Source organism: Rattus norvegicus, chromosome 13 (assembly GCF_036323735.1).
Source record: "Rattus norvegicus strain BN/NHsdMcwi chromosome 13, GRCr8, whole genome shotgun sequence".
Lineage (NCBI taxonomy): Eukaryota > Metazoa > Chordata > Mammalia > Rodentia > Muridae > Rattus > Rattus norvegicus.
Window position 1 is genome coordinate 18,836,667 of NC_086031.1, and position 21,876 is coordinate 18,858,542.

Here is a 21,876-nt window from a genome sequence, read left to right on the forward strand (position 1 = left end):
ATTCAGAGCCTGCCCCACATGTGGCCCATACATATACAGCCACCCAGTTAGACAAGATGGACAAAGCAAAGAAGTGCAGGCAGACAGGAGCCGGATGTAGATCGCTCCTGAGAGACACAGCCAGAATACAGCAAATACAGAGGCGAATGCCAGCAGCAAAGCATGAACTGAGAACAGGACCCCCGTTGAAGGAATCAGAAAAAGAACTGGAAGAGCTTGAAGGGGCTCGAGACCCCATATGAACAACAATGCCAAGCAACCAGAGCTTCCAGGGACAAAGCCACTACCTAAAAACTATACATGGACTGACCCTGGACTCTGACCTCATAGGTAGCATTGAATATTCTTGTAAGATCACCAGTGTAAGGGGAAGCCCTGTGTCCTGCTAAGACTGAACCCCCAGTGAACATGATTGTTGAGTGGAGGGCGGCAATTGGGGGAGGATGAGGAGGAGAACACCCATAAAGAAAGGGAGTGGAAGGGGTTAGGGGGATGTTGGCCCAGAAACCGGGAAAGGGAATAACACTTGAAATGTAAATAAGAAATACTCAAGTTAATAATAATAATAATAATAATAATAATAATAATAATAATAATAAGAAATATTTAACATCCTTGGTCATCAGGGAAATGCAAATTCAAACAACCCTGATATTTCACCTCCCACAAGTCAGAATGGCTAGGATAAAAAATTCAGGTGACAACAGGTGCTGGCGAGGATGTGGAGAAAGAGGAACACTCCTCCATTGTTGATGGGATTGTAAACTGGTAAAACCACTCTGGAAATTAGTCTGGAGATTCCTCTAAATATTGGATATTGCACTACCAGAGCACCCAGCTCTACCTCTCATGGGCATATACCGAAAAGATGCTCCAACATAGAACAAAGGCACATCCTCTACTATGTTCATAGCAGCCTTATTTATAATAGCCAGAAGCTGGAATGAACTCAAATACTCTTCACCAGAGGAATGGATACTGATAATGTAGTACATCTACACAGTGGAGTACTACTCATATCAAAAACAATGACTTCATGAAATTCTTAGGCAAATGGATGGAGTAGGAAATTTCATCCTGAGTGAGGTAACCAAACCACAGGGTATGCACTCACTGATATGTGGATATTATTCCAAAACCTTGAATTACCCATGATGCAGTCCACAGACCACAAGAAGCTGAAGAAGAAGGATGACCAAAGTGTGGACATTTCACTTCTCCTTAAATTGGGGAACAAAAATATTCATAGGAGAGGTTATGAAGGCAAACTTTAGAGCAGAGACTAAATGAATGGCTATTCAGAGCCTGCTCCACATGGCTACACAGTCCATGCATATAGAGCCCCCAAAACTAGATAAGATTGATGAAGCTAAGAAGTGTATGCTGACAGGAATCGGATATAGATGTCACCTTAGAGACACAGCCAGAGCATGTCAAACACAGAGGTGAATGTTAGCAGAAAACCATTGAACTGAGAACAGGACCCTCGTTGGAGGAATTAGAGAAAGAATTGTAAGAGCTGAAGGGGAATCCTGGAGTTCAATGACCATCCAGATAGTCAAAAAACATATTAGAGAATCACTGAAAGATTTTGTCTCAAAAAAAAAAAAGTAGTAGTGTCTAAAGAAAATATCTGGTCTCAGCCTCTACCATTCACATATACACAAACATATTCAAAACACACACACACACACACACACACACACAGACACACACACACACACACACACACACACACACACACCACACCACACCACACCACACCACCAACAATAACAACAATCAAACATAGACATGGATTATGGTATTGTAAAGGAACAGAGCACGGAATTCATATATGAACAGTTGAAGGAAAAATCTTGTTCCTACACCTATACCTTAGTCATGTCCTCTGATGGTATGCATCTGTAATTGTAATGAGGGTAGATAGTCAGGCCTGTGATTACTGTGAACTTGTAAGACTTTGTGTACTGCCATCCTACTATGGCCTATGCCTATCCACGTGTTTGGTGAATCACAGTTCCCATCCTGAACTGTCATTAGCTTACTTTTAAATATGACTTTATGTGTTATGGAGATATATTTAAATTAGTATACAGATAAAACCAAAACAGGCCTAGAGTCATCTTGCACCTCAAATGTTCTTGCAAAATATTAAATGTTCATCACTAGGAAAAAAGTGGCAAAAGTATTACTTCATTAACATAGTATCCATGGCCAAGACCCAAAGCCTAGCTTGTCTGGGACAGCTGCCTATGAGAGAAGATAGTGTCACCAGGTGGAGAAACCTCTGGGTCTCCCCTCCAGGGAAAACAGATGTTGAGAGAGCTTGTTGCAAGATGGTGGATACCTGTCATCAGTGCTTGTCTGAGCAGATGGGACACAGCTGCCCTGGTAAAAGCACAGCTGGGATCCAGGTTTGGTATAGTGAGCTGGAACCACCCTGTGTTGGATTTTCTACACAGAGGCTCAGAGCTGGTTGCCTTTCCCTGGTCACTCAGAGCTAGACAGGCTTCTTTCTGTCTTTTTTTTTCCAGAGAACTTTTCGTTGAATGCTCCAGGGGCCTCTGCCAAGTCCTATCTAGTGTTCCTCTAGAATTTGCTTCTTGTTTACCCCAGCTCTGCTTTTTTCAGCTGATACCTTACCTATAGTCTTGTCATACAGTCTTTTGCAGTGATCTTCACTAGTGAATAGGACTGGGGGGCACTGCCTCTAGGGTCATATTACCCTCTGAGTATGTATATCTCTGGCACAGTTATTCTCAAGTTGAAGGCACTCACTGATTCCTTTGTTTTACTGCAGTGATTCTTTCTCTGATTTTATTTTGTCAAACTCATTAAAATACATTTGTGGTTTTTTGTGTGTGATTGGAGCAGGAAGAAAGAAAAGTTGGGGAAGTAAGTTCATGTGCTTCTCTGTGAGGTTATGGGGCACTTGCTTAGGGGTGTTGAAGCACCTGAATATGCATATAAAGTCAGTGGACAACCTTTGGTTATTGGTCTTTAATTTTATGCATTGTCATGAGAGATTGCTTGAGACTTGCAGAGTTAGCTGGCCTAAATACTTTTACAGATTCTTCTGTCTATACCTCCCTATGATTATAGCCATTCTGGGATTATAAATGCTTGTGACACAGCCTCTAGTTTTTAGGAGGGTTTGAGGGATTGTCAAGCAAGGTATTCTGCCCCTGTAACTATGTCAGAGCCATCAAAATCATGGGTTTTATTTTTTTGTCTTGGTTGTTGCTGTTTGTTTGTTTGTTTGTTTGTTTGTTTTAGTGCTAATGTTCACATTCCCTCCACTAGATTTTGAGGAAATTGATTTGAGTAAAATACTCTCCAGAACCCTGTTTCAAAGGCTCTTGCTGGATGTTCTTTCTAGCCTGGCACATAAGGACTTGGTGACTGGTTTCTCTTTCCACCTGCTTTGATTGTCATTTTTGATCCATCTCTCTACCCATTGTCTTCTATTTTCTATGAACCATTTCTTTATTATCTGGACAAATAACTGTCTTCTCAAATTTTTGCTCAATTGGCTAATGTATTTTGATTGTATCCATTTTAATTACTCTTTTTTTGCTTTCTCCTCTCTTTCTTTTTCACTCTTCTGCTCCCCCCCCACTCCTATTGATACCTCCTCCCAAACAAATTCCCTTTTCACTTTCATCAACTAGGCTTTTAATAACACAAGTGGTTCCATTAGTGTTGTTTCCGGGAGTGTGAATCAGGATTTACAGGTTCTGAAGTACCTTACTCGTGCCTTCACTATTCAAGGAAATGCCCTCTTTTCCAGCAACCATTAACTGCATAGAAGTCATGGTGACTTGAGGTGTCTTATGTTCTTCACACAGAGTGACAGGGCATGGGTAGGACAAATTTTATGGATGTCTTGTGTGGGTAATCATAGCTCCTATGAATTTAGAAGTGAAGCAGACATTCCATGCCCAGAATCAGGTGTCCACTCGATGGGTTGTTATTTCTCTTCCTCATTCACTTAAAATGAATGGATGGTATTTTAGCCCCTTGAACAGTTTTTTCTGCCTTTTGTCTGTGAATTATTTCAAAATACCAAGATATGCAATATTGATATGTGCACTTTCCTTACCCCAGGCTCTTTGGAACTTATGGTTCTATTCATCTGTGTTAGTTCACATCAGTGACTGGACACTTAAGGAGGACTATCAGCACATACAATTACAGTAGTAGTTTTAGTCCCTGGGGTCATGTTTAAGTAGAATCAGTGTTCCCATTTTGCAGGTGAGGAAACTGCCAGGAACACCACAAGGGGTTGCAGAAATTAACGTTAGACTGAGAATATCTGTGAGAGATTTCCCTGAGTATGGTAGTGCATATAGAAAGAACCATCCTCACAATTTTAAGCAGGACCATTCTCTGGGCTGGTGATCTGATCCTTGATGGAATACTGTAGAGAAATCGAAAGCACTATCTATTCATCCTTCTCTATCTCCTAATTGTGGATATGACATAAGCAGGTGCTTCAAGCTTCTGTTGCTTCAACTTTCCTGCCACTGCCACTACTGAATCTTTGAACTGCGAAATGAAATAAACTCATTATTAATTGAGTTAAATTTGTATTTCGTCACAGAAACAGGAAAAAAATTTAACAAAATAATCCTGTGTAATTAAATAAATAATTTCCCAGAGCCAGTGAAGCTCAGCAGTAGAAAGCTTAAAAAGAGTATATGACATTCTAGATTTGATAATTGGGGCAATTGTTTTAAATGAAAACTTGAACAAACTTCCAATAACAGCAGGATACAAATTTTAGATAAGTCAGAGTGACGTATGACTCCTCTGTCTGAGATTATAATTACTGGAATCATTTGAGGGGGTTTAACAGTTACTGTTTTTCAGCTTTTTCTTCCTCAACTATCCATCACCATACTAAGTAATATATAGCATTCCTTTGTTTGGCACAGATGTCCCACATATTTGGTTTGTTCCATTTGTTTCTAAGAAAAAACTATCAGAAATGTTTTAGGGAAAGAGACTAAGCTATAACGCAGAAGAGAGAAATCATCCTAATGAAACAGCCCTTTCTCTTTCTCTTGCAGGCAGTGGCTTGAATGATGGCCTCTGGCATTTTGTCAGCATCAATGCCAGAAGAAATCGTGTTACTCTCACACTGGATAATGATGCTGCGTCCCTGCCTCCAGACATCTCCTGGCTACAGATCTATTCTGGAAATAGTTACTACTTTGGAGGTAAGTTTACTAGTTATTGAGACTTCATATAAAGAGCAAGGAAATTATTCCACCATGTGTTCTATCAATTAGACACCCCCCATAGCCATGCATGTATGCATGCAGGTGCATTCAAGCACTATACAGTAAGACATGAAAACCTCAGACAACTGTGGAAACACAAGCTATCTAAGACAGTTCTGAAGGCAGAAGGAACTAGGGCTATTAAACCTGAGTTATGTAACTCAACAAAATTGATTCCTGTAGCTATGCAAAGCTCCTTGGTCTCCCACTAAAAAGGAAACCTCAGATGAAAACATAGAGAAAAGGAGCTGAAAGGAAGAAAGTACCTGCAGGAGAGAAAATTTAAGTGGGTGGCACCACCATACTCAGCCATCTAGGTCACTCTACTGCCACTTTACCTTGTGAACCCCATCTCCCCTTTATCATGTCTTGAAGATCATTCTCACCTATGGAGGGTGACAGAGCAAAGTGGAGAGGAACTAGCAGCTCAAAGGGACAGGGGAGAAACCATTGCCATTTCGGAGTAGTTATTTTTTATATTATTTTCTGAAGCCATGCAACACTTGTAGTAATGCAGAGAAGAACAAACTAGGGATGACAAAACATATGGTGCATTTTTATAAATGCATCCATGTTGAGTATTTTAAAGATATCTTTTATTAAAAGAGATGATATCTACTTCTGTAGACAATAATCTGTCTTACAGAGCCACATCTAATGGGGACTTAGTTTCTGGCCTTATTTCTTTAGACACAGTCTCTGAACTTCTTTTCTTGAACATGGAGAAGTAGCTCATTTTCAGAATTACTGTGAGATATAAACAAGAGGCGAATGTAGATTTGTTGACTCTTAGTGGAAGGCTTACTCAGCACATAAAAGTCACTTATCTCTGTGCACCCAACCACAAGAACTCTCGACTCTCCCACTGTTTTTCCCTTATACAATGTAGAATGTGGCACAACCTGGTTCAGAAGTGAGTGTGAGTTAGCCTTTTGCTAGGCTAACAGTTGCTTCTCATGAGGTAAGCAAGGAAAAGCACTGTAAAATAGCATTCACTGAGGAGATACCAAGATGACTCCATGGGCAAAGACACTTGATGCTCTAACCTGAAGACTTGAGTTATCTCCTTAGAACTTGTAGTGAGAGAAGAGAATGGGTTCCACAATTCTGTCTCCTGAGTGTCATACATTCATGGTGGCACATACATTCACACACACTGTCTAGCTCTCACGTAATAAGAAATATAACAAAACATCAATGAAACATACAGTGTAGTTAATAATAGTGTGCCACATACTAATCATACACTCTGCATTGAACTCTTCCCCAATCCCTGTAGTCCTGAAGCTCCAAGACCTATAAATTACCCATTTCTTCCCAAGACAATATATGACAAGTCTTGAAACACCAAGATCTTTGCACAGGTACAGATTAAATATTTAGCATCTCTTTGAAAATGTGGATCAAGGTCAATGAGGCTGGATTTTAGCATGAAGAAGGACCGTACTCCTTCAAACACAATGGCCACTATAAACGAGATGTGGCATATATTTTAGGTGATAATGTGTCTATATGATAAATAATGAGATTACTGTTTGTTGAAAGAAAATTATCCGTATGTTGGAGAGGTGGCTCAATCATAATGCCCTCATTATGTAAGTATAAAGTTTGGACCCCTAGAGCCCTTGGAAAATTAGACTCTGTAGCATGTGGATGTAATCTTCATGTCACTCCTTTCAGCATACCTGAAGTATTCACTGGCAAAGAGAAAACACACCCACAGACAAGGTAGAGAGCACCAACTTCTACAGTTGTAGTTTAATTTTGTAATTCTGATCTCACTGCATTAGCTGTGGCACTTCTATGCCCACACTCATGTACATTGTTACTCCAAGATTTCTGAAATTGTAATAATCTGTGAGATGCTGTAGAGACAGTGAGCACATGGAGCAGATTCAAATCTATGTTAACTGCAGCCCAACAGTGAAAAAAATGAATGAGAACAAATACAGTGCAATGGTCTCAACTCTAAACTGTTCTACATTCTACCATATATGTGTTTTTTGGGGGGAGGAGGCTTGTTTTTAAGCAAGCATGGAGAAAGCATGCTGGTCAAGAATTTATTTCTAGTCAAATTGGCTTTGAATATTCATGATTCAGTAATCTTATAAAATATCCTAGAGGCATAATGTCTCTCCTCCTCCCCCCCCCAGCTAAAATAGTCTTAAATTTTGGGAAGGTTTTAGAGTGCTAGACTTAGACCATGAAGATTTATCTTCTTTGCTCTATTCTTGTAATGTCTCTGAATAGTGTTTAAACAAACCCTTCACATACAGATTGTAAACTTAAGGAGCGTAATAAAATGAGCTTGAGCAACAATAGTCAACTCCCATAAATTCTCTCTACAGTTTCAATTAGAAGTTGCAGTATTTCTATTTCATAGTGTGCCTGTGTTTACCAGCTGTTGAGCTTCAGAAACAAAATGACTGTTTATTAGAGATGGCTGAAACAATTCCCCTTTATTTATGACACATTGCCATATTTTCAAGTTCACATTACTATATGCTCCAAACCTATTATTGCCACTGAGATAGAGTTTGTAAGACAAATACTCATCTAACTGCTTGTTCCACACCTGGCTTAATCAGGAATAGGTTGGCCTGGATACAGGTGATGCTAAACTTGTGCAATGCATTTATGTTTTTAAAATAACACTTTTTAAGACATGTGGTGTTAACCTTTTGTATGTGCCTATAAGTGCATGCATTTAAACCCACAGTTCTCTTAATGGCTGGATTTGCTTTGCACTTCATATCAATAACCTTGTTTGTTTCCTGAGTGTACCTTTCTCAGGAGCTTATCCCCTTAATGTTCTGCAATTAACCAGACAATAACTGGGCTGCTATCCCTACCAAACATAATTTCCTTAGATAGTATAATTCAGAATTACATTGTGAACTTAGATGTGTGTCTTAAGACACAATGACATTTCTAGACACTTAGACTATGTGAAGATTATAGAAGAATGACATCAAAAAGAAAGACAAAGAGTTTTTCATCAAGAATGAAGTGTGTGTGTGTGTGTGTGTGTGTGTGTGTGTGTGTGTGTGCGCGCGCGCACGTGAGCGCATGTGCATGCGTGTGTAGCTGGCTCAATGGGTAAAATGCTTGCCATGCAAGCATAAGAAACTGAGTTTGGAGTTATAGTACCCATACGAATTATTGGGCGTGACATGAAATATCTTGAGTTTCAATTCTGGCAAGGCTAATATAAGCAGGCTCCTGAATTTTGCAGATATCCCAGTCTATGCAAGTCACGAAACTCTCAAGTGGGTGAAGAAACAGTTTTACACAAATTAAAATGACAATTAATGAGTTTAGGCAGAGCCGTAGAGTTCACAATCAGCCAGTCTAGGTGAATTGGTGAACCCCTGGTTCACAAAGAAACCTTAGCTCAAAGAATCAAATCGAAGTGTCAGAGAAAGAAATTCACAGATCAACCTCTGGTTTCTACATGTACCCACATGAAACACTGTGTCTTCACTTGTGCAAAACACACACACACACACACACACACACACAGAGAGAGAGAGAGAGAGAGAGAGAGAGAGAGAGAGATATTAAGGAAAAATGTTATACCAATGATAATTCCTTCAGCATTTTTTTTCCTTTATAATGACTAAGTATCCCCATTTTGCATTATTTTTGAACTTCTTCGTGTGCTGGGATTTACAACAAAGGCATGCTCTTCTATGAACACAAAAGTGTCCAAATAATTCAACTTCAAGGTCTTCCATCAATAGCCTGCCACAGCAATTACAAATCATTTCAGTGTTCTTCATGTTTTTCTCTGTCCCACAGGGTGCCCTGACAATCTCACCGATTCCCAATGCTTAAACCCCATTAAGGCTTTCCAAGGCTGCATGAGGCTCATCTTTATTGATAACCAGCCCAAGGACCTCATTTCAGTTCAGCAAGGTTCCCTGGGGAATTTTAGTGATTTGCACATTGATCTGTGTAGCATCAAAGACAGGTAATTATTTTCTTTTCTCTTATGTTCCCCACCCCTTCCCATTCTAATTGTTCTAAATATGAGTTTCTTTAAGCAAAATTCTAGTCCACAGACATTAGTCACATTAGATATTATTTAGTCACCTAATGAAAAATATTGCTGAGAATATCTCAGTCCCAGAAAAAAATAGTTGAAATCAATTGAGTCTCTCTTTTGTTGCCTTTCAGAGAATGGGATATAAAAATTAAATCAAAATACAAATTTGCGAAAGAATTAAAATTTTATTCATAAATACTTGATTATATTGAAGTTAAGAGTAATACATAAAGCAGGGAGGAACCCTCTCCCTAATACCATTCCAATCTTTGCCTGCTGTGGGTGTCTACTGTATAATGTCAAAAGCTTCAGGTAAGCTACAGATAAGGGTGTGGCTGCACTCAATTTGAATGTCCTCAATTGATGATGACTGTTTCTAGCTGCCACCAATGCATCCACTTTCTTTGGTTCAAAAGACATAAGACAGCAGGCTAGGACAAATCGTACAAATGAGTACTATTACTTTACAGCTCAGAGATCTAGCAGGACACCCAGTTTCTAGTTCCATCCTGCTTGAGATTTGGCTCCTCTTATGGTAGAAGGTTCTGTATTTTAAGTCAGAAAACCAAAGAGAACCAATGCTGGATTTCAGCAGTATTTTGCCCTGTCCCTTCTATAGCATCTATCTGTTTTATTCTGCTAAATCTGCTTATCTTCTTAAGATAATATGAGCCTAAGATTATATAGGATTTGTTAAGTGCACACATGTGTGTTGTTTTTAGAGGTCCTTGACTACATTAACTAGTTATTGTTGAAAACTGAAATATACCATGATTTGTGAAACATGTGTTACCAATAAGGCCACATGATACTAGTAAGTTCATACCACTGAGAGAACGAGCAATATAATGGAGGAAGTTTGGGTAGGTCATGTTATTATATCGAAAAAGATGAGGCAAAATCATGCTTGGCCAAAGTGAGAGTAGGAAATTGATAGGAAGTAGCAACAAAAAAGGGCACGGAAACAGAACATGGCTTGTAAGTGCTACTAAATTAAAGTGCTTTGACATTGCCTTTAAAATCTATAGTATGGGAATGCATTTTATAACTAACAGCATATAATAGTATTTTGGGAAATACGTATTTGTTAAGAAGGTAGCAGCCAATGACTTTTTTGCAATCCACCATGTTTTAGGTTCACTTGACTTGGTATAGTTCACCTGATTTGATATAGTCCAGCTGATGGGTCATTCAGGAGAAGCACATGGCTTCCACACAGCTGAGGATGTTCCTGGGATCATCACAAAGAGGGCCTTTGTGCTAGCAGATTTTGCTTTCAATCTTGGTTTGAGACTGGAAAGGAACACCAATAGAGTTGGCTAGAAACATGAGTTATAAAATATGTTGACACAGTTAGGAGAGATAAGGAGACAAATGTCCTAGTCCAGGGAAGAATTGATGAAAAATATCAGGTGCCTTTATTGGGGAACATGGGAAGTTGTCTATGTGGAGCATGGTCCCAGCTAATGCTTGAGATGACCAGTATAATTATATGGAACATTAACACACTTTCTGGTAATATCATTGCACATGGGATTCCCAACACATCATAGTGACTTCTTGATCCATGTGCCTTTCTTTTTCTATTTGAGAAGTTAGGAAAGTGAGTAATAATAAAACTAAAATGTACTCATTGTCAGTCTCCAAAACAAAACTATTACGGAATTGGAACCTATCATAATCTCTATCTCTCCCAAGGAAAAAACTTCCAATGTCATCATCTGGAATAGCATTTTATGTATTACAAATCAATACAGGAATTGTCAATTGGGATATTTTTGATAGCTTAATATACAACCAGGGAAGGTCTCATTATTTTTGATTATGTGAAAGTCATTGACATCACCCGTACAGCATTACTTTTATGTAACTATAGTCTTTAATAACTACATTACATGCAATTTTGTTCTGTTTAATTGCACAATGAGAAATGTGTTTCCTTCAGAGTATAAGTGGTACGTTTCTGTTGAATAATAGTTACTGTCTATAACAAAAAGAAACATGTGTCCAATGCTTTGTTTGGTATCTCAAGTAATCTAATTTACATTTGTTTTAATCTAGGAGGCATGGTGAGGGGTTTACCAAGGCAGGTTTTTCCTGAGATTTGTGTTTTCTTTTAATTTTGGTAAAAAGAGATACATGTAACGATGAAAGTGCATATGCATATGAACTAGTAGCAACAATAGAAGTAAGGAAGGAAAAATATGTGGAATGAATGCATAAAACAACAAAGCAATTGATCAGATGTCAGGGAGATGGAATCCTCAGTGCTTGGGGACGCAGATACAGGGGCTCTCTGGGACACCCTAACCATCTCAGACAGAAAGCACCAGTTTATGAGAAACTCCTGCATTGTTGCCAGATTTTGAGTGGCAATAACTGTGAATGTGTTAGTTAGCCAGTATATATTTGCCTGCTAGGACCAGTAGGGATGGGCTCTGGCTATGTTTTTCCCTACTCATGTTCCTGACTAACAAGACCATGTAGGCCTGAGTGTCTCCTCTTGGACAGCAAATACTAAGACCTCTATCCTTGCCTTCTATGGAATTTTTATCCTTCATGGTGAAGTGCAGCCCACTTCCACATCCCGGTCTTTTTGTCATGTTTTCAACTCTGCCTCTTCCATATTTAGTTTGCTTAGTGCTGGTCATTTGGGAGGGATGTCACATAAAGGAAGGGTGAGGCAGTTTTCTATGAAAATGCTCAAAGCTTCTAAAATCTTAAGTGGCTCCTTAGTGAGCTCTTACAGGCCCTTTGAAATGATGTCTACAAACTAGTAGGCTCTGCTTATTTTAGGTTGTTGAAAGTCTGCCTGTGAAACATCATTTATAACTGGAGAGATATCTCATTGGCTAAGAGTGTTTGTTTCACATGTATGATGATCTGAGTTCAGATCCCAACACAGATGTAACAAGCTATGGATTGTAACACACGACAACCTGTATGTAACCCTAGTGCGGTGGGAGCCAGAGATAGTACCTGCCTGGCTGCTATCCTAGTTAGAACAACAGTAGCAAGAAGAACAACAATATCTATACTTATCCCCAGGGTCAAGAAAATGAACATTCCTCAAAAGACTAAGTTAGATAATGGTAAAAGCGGACAGCTGATAACCTCCTCCTGCCCCAAACTCATACACAAGCATATTTACATGTGCATATATGCAGGTAGCACACACACACACACACACACACACACACACATACACACACACACAGTAATATTGTTAAACCTTTATTAAGACTGATAGACACTGATATATATGCAGCTTTCTAGAATGCCAGGGAAATTGTGGATATCATAAATTTCATTCCCTGTGTACTACCCTCACATAACAATATCATTAATGGAGATCTTTAGATGTCTTCCAATCCCAGTCCTCAATGTACTGAAATGGATATCATATAGAGGCTGCAATATCAAGTATGAAATCAGTGGCTATTGCCCCTGGACTCTACTATTGTATTCTAAGGATATTTCCTCTAATCCTTTTGAAAATGCAAGCCATTTGTTTCTTCCACTGGATAGATCATATTGAAAAAACAGTACATTCAGTTTTCTGCAGCCAAATATGTCATAAAATAAATTTCCTTTCTCCATATCTGGTTCTTTTTCTCCTAACACATCCTCTTCTAAGAAAAGCATATGTATTTCATTCTCTGGTCAAGATGTTTAGTTTCTCAGCTTGAGCGTGGGGAGCAGCAAACACAGAGGACAGCAAAACATGCTGGATAACCTCTACAAAAATATTCTTGATACAGCCCACCCCATGTGTGGGAGTGTGTTAAAACAGTGGATAATATAAGAAAGTTGCATGGTGGGGTAAAACATATGCTTGAGTTCTTTTCTAAAATTGAAAACATTTATATCAGATGCCAGGATGCCATGATAAGATCAATGCCCACATAATCTGAGCACTTCTGTCTAAGTGAAAAAAGCAACAATATGGTGTTCTCCCTTCAGGAGAGAAATGTACCAAAATCAGAACAGAATTATCTCTGCTATACTTTTGTTTTTAAATTTATCATATTTTTGCCATTTCATGGATAGAAAGACAAGCCTGTATTTTATCTAGTAGTTACTGAATAAATATTTTTTTTTAAATATTACATCGTTTCACTATTTCTGGAGTCCTGTGAAGCTATAGTGGTTCTTCTAGTGTTGCCAATGAACAATATCACAGTGCATAGTGCAACTTCATAGAAATTAAATTTCTAGCATTGTGACACAGTTCATCAGTTAAGAGTCTTGGCTGTTCTGCTCATAACTACTTATAACTCTAGATCCAGTGGATCTGATTCCTCTTCTGGCCTCCATAGGTACCTGCACTCCCATGAGTGTAGTCCTACACAGATACATACATATAAATAAGAAGGAAGTAAAAGTTAAAGGAGATAGTTATAAATAAAATATCTAGGTGTCAACCTGGAAGTTGGAAAAGGACAGGCCTATAATTTTCGAATGGTCTCCTGCTGATTTTAAACATTTGAAATGTCTGCTGTTACCATCAATGACCATAGAAGTTCACTAACTCTTTGGTTAAAATCACACTTTTAGTGATCAGAGGAGACAGATTCAACCACAGTATTTGCAATTCTTGAGTCTTTGAAAGTGTGCATCTTTATTATTGATATCTGTCTCCACAAGCACAATACACATGGGCACATATATCTTCAACTATGTGTACATCCAACAAGACTAGAATTGTAGGCTTATATTTTTCTGAACATTCTCTAATAACTATACATAAATGCTTTAACATCCCTTCTATCCCACCACTGACCAGAGGTAATAGAAAGGAAAGGTTAATAGGGCAAAAGTAGAAGTGGACCTGTTCAGAAATACTTCCTTGGAGCAAAACCACTGTGTGTTTTCAGAATATCATCAGTTCAGCTCACACAAATCAGTAGTGGTACCTTGATCCACTGGCAAAGACCATTCATGAATCAGCAACAGCAGTTTTATCTGGAAGAAACAGCAGGGCTCTGCTCATTGGCACGAGGCTCTGACAATCAGCCTGAGTCTGGGAAGCAGCCATAAATGGCCTGAACACCACTAGCAGCTCTTTTGTGTGTTTCTCTTTGTGAAGTTACAACAATGAGGACCAGCAAAAAGTGCCAAGCCTAACCAATACCACACAATGTCTTCAGCAAAGATCAGTAAGCGCAAATTCCATTGATGACCAACAAAGAACAGCAAGGTGGACCAGTACCATCTACTGTCTGTTGTGTTATATTTCTACCCTTTCCAAATATCATATGTTCTCTCAAGCATCATGTCTAGCAATGCATCACGTGACCTTTTTCAAGCTGCTTCCATAAAATACATCTCATGTCTTTTCTCAGCAAAACATCCTCAAACATCCTCTCATAAGTTACTCTACAGAAAAACATCATATGACAGAATGGAGTCTGAAAAAAGCCAGCAACACAGAGACTTGCTGCTTATAGGCTCAGCCTTTTAAGGAACATACTGCAATAAAGAACATACTAAGATCTAAGATTTTCAGTAAAGGTCTTGGTCTTATCTAGTCCTTGGGTATGGTGATAGGAGGAAGGAACTTAGTAATCAGCCTGAAATGACTGCTCTATGAAGGTAGAGTCTGAGCTACTTCAGTTTGGGTAGTCCATATGGAACTCCCCAGGGAGGGGATGGCTTGAATGATCCTTCTGTTCTTTAAGTGGGAGCCCCTATACCTTCATCTTATGTCTCCTTACATATGAGTAGACATGTGCTTAAAGGAACATGATCCTGGATTTCACTGCTGTAAGTATCCTTGAAGGAGAGCACCTGTGCTCTCTAATCAGCCTGATCTCTCTTGTTACTTGTTTTTAAACAAAAAGTGGATAAATCTGTTTTTAAAGTGTCTCCGTCCTCTTGCGCACAAGGAAAGACATTGTTATACCTATGATGTAAGATATCCTCCATAGGCACATGTGCTTGAACACTTGGATTCCAGATAGAGTTGCTGTTTCAAAGAATGCAGGAAGCACTAGGTGGTGGAGCCTCATTGGAGGAGGTAGATCACTGGGAATGGGCCTTAATGTTTGGTAACAGAGCCTACTTCTTGTACACTCTGGTTTCCCACTGTGGAGAATACATGACCAGATAGAGCCTGCTCTGTTCACCATGCTTTCTCTGCCACTGTTGACAATATCCCCTAGAACTATAAACCAGAAAAGTACTTTCTCCTTTCCTGTCACATATTATCTCAGAGCAATGATAAAAATAACTATGATAGATACTGAGGTGGTTTGATTCAGATAAAATATAGCCAACCACACTGAGGGTAGAACTTTACATTTTCTTATAAGGCTGTGGCAAGAAGTTTTCCTAACTTACTGATGATTGGAAACACTAATGCTTAAAACAAAGGCATACCAAGAACCCCGTGAATTATCTCACATGCTGTTCTAAAGTTCATTATTCAGTAAGTGAGATGCAGAGTGGATGTTCAGGGAGCATTAAGAAGGCTGCACTCAAAAGTCACCTGCACCAACTTTTCTGAGAAATACTGAAAAATGATGTTTGAAAACACAAAAGCCAAAGAAGGTTTGTTTGGTTCTAGATAGAAACATGAGGAAAAGAATTCTTTAATTTTTCAAGTCATTTCTAGGAAAAAAAATTAAATTAGTAATTAGAAGAAAAAAGATTCCTCTGTACAGATCTCTTCCCAGTATCAACACCTCTATAAGCCTTCTTAGTTTCTGATATCCTGGCAAGGGCTTTGCATCTGTTTAACATGTTGAAAAGGCGCTCTGCTGCACAATCAATGTCACATTTGGATTGCTCCTTTTCTCTGCAGGTGTATACACTCTTTGGGTTTTAGAGGGGAAGTTTTGTTCCTAGAGGAAGCACAGAATTCATTGTCAATATCACAAACATAATTAGGAGGAAAGAGTACATGATATTTTGAGATGGTTAGAAAATTGGGTCCATCTGCTCAGGTATGATTATTGCTTACATGTAATCACCTTCACTTTAGCACTTCAGATGCTATATAAAAGTACTTATCTCTCCACTTGTGAAATAGGAAAAGTTGCATTAGCATATACTACCTTACCTTCCAACAGGATGAAACCCAAGATTTGGAGTTGGTGGATACAGCCTATAGTATTAAAATTTTCCTCCCAAGTTTGCATACAACCTGTCATTTCACCCTTTTCTAGATAGCTATCAATTTCCAAAGTGATAATACATACATATTATAATTAGAATCTGTTAAAAACCAAATGCAGGTGACATTATTTCCTTATGTCTCTTAGGGTTTAGACGATGGATGATTGAAAGCAAAAGATAGAAAGTTCTTCAAGTTCAAAGCAAAGGACAGAAATGGATTGAGCCAAACACAGAAGAGAAGCATGCCAAGCTTTAAAAAAACTGACATGTTCTGCCAAGGTGGCATTTCCTTGAATAATTTACTTACAGATAAAACCTAGTGTACCTTCTGGAAAAGTGGTTAATGCATTTGTTTGAATAAGTAAACAGGTTTCAAATGTTCCTTACAGGTTAACCTTTACATTAAAGCATCTTGTCAACAAGTTTAAAAGGCTCCGGCAAAGGTTTCTATCCTACTAATTCTGTAGACACCTCAATATTGTCACAGCCAATCAAAAGCAGATAGTGATGCGAGAGAAAGGAGACTAATTTGGACTATCTGGGTTTCCAAGCACTGCAGTCACAAATTCATGTAATGTCTACCATATCTAGAACATCACTGACTTAATAGTAACACAAAGTCAGTGTCACCATTCTACCCAATTTTTCACATTCAGCAAGATAGATTTTGACTATAATAGTTAAGTAAGGGAGCTCTCCTTTTTTGACTAACAAAGTTATTCCAGAAATGGCTCTTACGCTACTCTAGGTTTACAGACATGACTGAACAATCTTCTAAGCATTACAGGGGATGGAGAAAGAGCACATACGGAATGTGTTCACTTTCCAGACCTGAAGCCCAGCTTTATTACCGACATCCATGGACAAGTGTGGGATATGATAGCTGACACTTTAATATCATCCAGGGGAGGTAAAGTCGGGTGTACTACTGGGGATCATTGGCTAGGCAACCTAGCATAATAGGCATGATTCAATCATAAAAATCTAAAACCATAATTAGGTAGATGGCACCTAAACACGTCATTTGAGATTGTCATTTGGCCTTCACATTCTTCCTAACATGTACATCTGCACATACATACCCTACATATTTCTATTGTGCTCACACACAAAAAACATTCCAGAACCCCGAATTAACATCTATGCATGTATGTACAGGATGCATTCATTCACAGTGTAGCATTTTCTACTGAATCCTTGCACACATCTAGATCTTATTTGTTGAGAGATTGCTCATACTCTGCTAATATTGCTTTGTGGTCTTATCAAATCTTTTCTATATGTATGGTAGGTTCATTTCCTTTTCCTTCAGCTAAGGGCCAACAGGGAAGTATGACTTTGATACTAGAGCATGTGCTTTGTCCTGAATTGAACTTGCTGATGTCCTTGAGTGCATGATGTCTGATTTCACTAAAACTGAACATGAACTTATTCATGTGTAGTGTTTGGCAAATTTCAGTGGGTGAAGTGCCTTGGTAATAGTAGAGAACGTAGCTGAGTGCTAAACATAATTGTGATCACTGTCTTCAGAAATCTCTGTTAAAGATGTTAGAGATGATAGTGATTATAATTATTTTTCATTATTCCTTCCTTTTCATGTTTTCCTCATAATCCTCCATATCTTTTTTATTTCTCTTCCTCTACATCCTTTTCCTTTTGAGACAGCATATCACTATTTGTGCAGGTTGGCCTAGAAGTCACTAATTAGTTGATACAGACCTGGAATTAAATTCATAGTAATAGTTTCACCTTAGGCTACAAAATAATTAATATTTTAGGATGCCATGATTGGTTAAGAAACAGAAATTGATCAAATAATTATGGAAACAATCCTATGTTCCCAAAATGCACAAGCACCATGATATAGATACATGAAGCATTTGAAGATGGTCTGAGATGAAGGCCACTGTATATGGGGCTCAAGAAGAGCAGATGCACATATCACTCTCTGAATTAGAGAAAGAGTTGTTTACAAGTCACTGCCGATCACTATCAATGAACTTCTGAGAGTCTGTCTAGCTCTGTCTAAGTGTTCTGTGCTGTTTTCCACCTTGTCATTTCCCCTGAGTCTGTGGGACCTGGGTGCCTTTCTTGGGGACTTTTTAATGATCATTTTAGCTAAAAGTAAATTTCTTTCGTGTCCTATTAATTGTCAACTTGATAAAATCTAAAATAACAAAAAGACAAGACTTTGTTTTGTTTACAAGTGAATTTCTAAATTGAGTTAATTATTTTGGAGGATCCATTCTGGATATGAGTAGCATCATCTCATGGACTAGTATCATGAACTGAATTAAAAGACAAACAGTGACTGGAGTACTAGCCTTCATTTACTCAGCCTCCAAACTTCACATTAAATGTGACCTGCTATCTTGTGTACCTGTGGCCATACCTTCCCTGTTATGGTATATTGTACCCTCAAATTGTGAGCCCAAATAATCCCTTGTAATTTTAAGGTTTATTGGGGTGGTATTATGTCACTGCAGTGAGACATATAATAAGTATGCTATGTTTTTTCAAATTTTGAGGTATACAGAGCTCCCTTGTCTGCTTTATTGTTCCCTGCTTCCTTTTCAACCTCTTTTCCTAACCCTTTACTGGATACAATGGTCAAAGTTTTCTAGTAATTAGTTCCTACTCACTAATACTTTGTACATACCTTTACCAAACAGGAAAAATAAAGATGTATTTGTGTTTAAAGTCAATGTACGTTAGATATTTCAGCTGACAATTTGGTGAGTTCAAAGTGTCTGAAAGAGACAAAGGGAACACACAGAGAGTAAAGGCCATTCAAGTTACCAAGCTTGCTCATGCTAAGCAGAAACTCTGTAGTGTGTGTATAAAGACTTTCATATTGGAAAATGTAGGATGAAATCCAGTTGGCAATGATTTGAGCAAGTAATATTAGGAGTACAAATTACTATTGTTTTCAGGGATATTAAATAATTTCCCAACATCCTCAGCATTCAGAACCACAGGAAGTCAAGAGTTTGGAAAAAGTCGCACATTCTCAGAGTTTAATCTAGAGCCCATGGTGTATTTTCTTCTATTATGCATCCGACACTATTAAACTATGACACGTATGAAGAGGCTCCAAGAGCAAATGGTACCTATATTGAAATTTCTGTGAAAGGAGATGAAGTTGATCTTATTCAGCAAAAGGCTTGTGTGCTGACATACTTGAGATCCCTGCTCAGAAGAGAGGGAGACAGGTAGATCCCTTAGGCTTATTTTCCAAGCAGCAGAGCTAAACTGTTAAGTTTTTGGTAAAACTGAGACCCTGTGGCAAAAAATAAGGTGAATGGCAACCTGTGACAACCAAGGTTGTCCTCCAACCAGTACACACACGTGTACACCCATGAATACACACATGTGAGATAGAGAAATATACAAATATAGACACAGACAAATACACATACATGTGCACACACACACATGGGGGGAGAGAAGGGGAGGGAAAGAGAGAGAGAGAGAGAGAGAGAGAGAGAGAGAGAGAGAGAGAGGCCCTATTTTTTTCTGCAAGCATAGTAAATTTATAGTATGACATTTCTAAGTGATATGATTAAGGACAAATTCTTTAGAAGGGGAAGTAAAGTAGCAGAGAAAGCTCTCTCAGACAGAATTCGTCCCTTAACCATACCCCTCCTTCTGAAATGTGTATTCTTTAACTATAACACAAACATACCTGTCTTGTTTTAATTATTTGTGTTGGTGTCTATGTGTGTATGTGCTGATATATGAGTGGATATACACACATATAAATTTATATATATATATATATATATATATATGTGTGTGTGTGTGTGTGTGTGTGTGTGTGTGTGTGTGTGTGTGTGTCTTGAAGGCCAGAGGCTCATACCTGCTATCTTCCTCAGTCACTTCCAACATTATGCTTTTGAGACAGATTCATTGAACCTGACCTTACCAATATGGGAGTCTCTCAGAGACATCTGCAGCATTGTCTAAAGGAGCTAAAACTGTACCCCAACCCTACCTTCCCCTAATATCCTCTTATAATTCACACAGCTCTTTCCCAGTTTAACTAGATCCCCTTTAGTGCTCAGCTATGGACATTACTTGTACTCTGTGTACTGGGAGAGAGTTTTTGAAGTCAGATATTACATTCTACTGAGAGCAAGTGCTTTACAATAAGTTAAAACATGAACATTTCTGACTTTAACAGCATTAGCTACTGGTTATTAGAGATGAACCACACATGACCCTTAAACAAGTAGGCAGTATACTTTGGTGCTGGATTAGTATTTATACAAGATGAAAAATAAACTTAGAAAAATTTGGTATGCACCTAAAACCCTTCACACTTGGGGATAGATGGCAAAACTTGGCACAGATTAGAACATGTACTAAGGAAAGTAACACACATTACGTGTGTTTTCAGTGCTATATAATAATCCCCACACTTCTACATCATGTTAAAACCAAAGTAAGTGGAGCTTAAGGAGAGTGGCACATTCTCACCACTCGACCCAGAGTTTGTGATGCACTTTCATGCAGTACACACTCAATGAAATTAAGTAATAACGTGCCATCTATGAATTGCAAATTCAACCATACACTTCTTTCTCTTCTTGAAAATTTCCCACATGGTTAGCTTCAGATTTTGCTCCACTTGAAAACCATGCATACCTAATAAGCATATTACCAGTGCCAGCTGTCATTACTCACTGGGTGTTAAGTGCTTCTTCTGTAACCACTAACTAGTAAGAATATTTTTGTTTAGCAAGGCAATCTTAAAATTAGACAAGCGAGCCATGGCTATGTCTCTGAACAATGTAATCTATAAATAATACAGTAGAAGGAAGCACACTAATATGATATTCTTATTACAGTCTTGTGCTTTAAGAAAAAAATAGGGCATGTGAGCCATGGAAGGCAGCTGTGAGGTTGGTTCTGTTTGCCTGGAGGAATGGCACAAGATGTGTCACTGAAGGGTGTTAACGATTTTGTGTTCATGTCAGCTCTTGTCTAAATGTGAAATTATTGAAAATATAAATTAATTTTTGGCCCAGAAAGCAAGAGAAGAATTATACATAATTTTTCCTAATCTTTATCAAAAATACCTGGTGCTGCATACCTGTTATTTATTTATTTATTTATTTATTTATTTATTTATTCATTAATTGGCTATGTCAGACTCCACCATTTTCTGGTCTGAAAAGCTCCCTCTAACTTATGCCAAAAGTAGTTTAGCATCTGGAGAGAGAGAGAGAGAGAGAGAGAGAGAGAGAGAGAGAGAGAGAGAGAGAGAGAGAGAATACGTATATTGTGTATGTGTATGTACCTAGGTATGCATGCACATGTATGTTCATATATATAGTTATTCACAAGGTCAATGAAAAGTTTTTACACTGTTGTTTCCATTCCTTATACTTTTTCCACAGGATCTCTTATAAAACGTAT

At 38.4% G+C, this 21,876-nt stretch overlaps 1 protein-coding gene across 6 annotated transcripts in view; it reads left to right on the plus strand.

Moving 5' to 3' along the window:
- The window catches only part of Cntnap5b (contactin associated protein family member 5B), a 903,457-nt gene that overhangs the window by 458,412 nt on the left and 423,169 nt on the right, over window positions 1–21,876 (plus strand). For all 6 annotated transcript variants that reach the window (XM_063272213.1, XM_063272212.1, XM_017598777.3 and 3 more), the window contains exons 9-10: window positions 5,076–5,225; window positions 9,090–9,261. In XM_063272213.1, coding sequence (XP_063128283.1) covers window positions 5,076–5,225; window positions 9,090–9,261 — 322 coding nt within the window. The remainder of the gene's footprint in view (window positions 1–5,075; window positions 5,226–9,089; window positions 9,262–21,876) is intronic.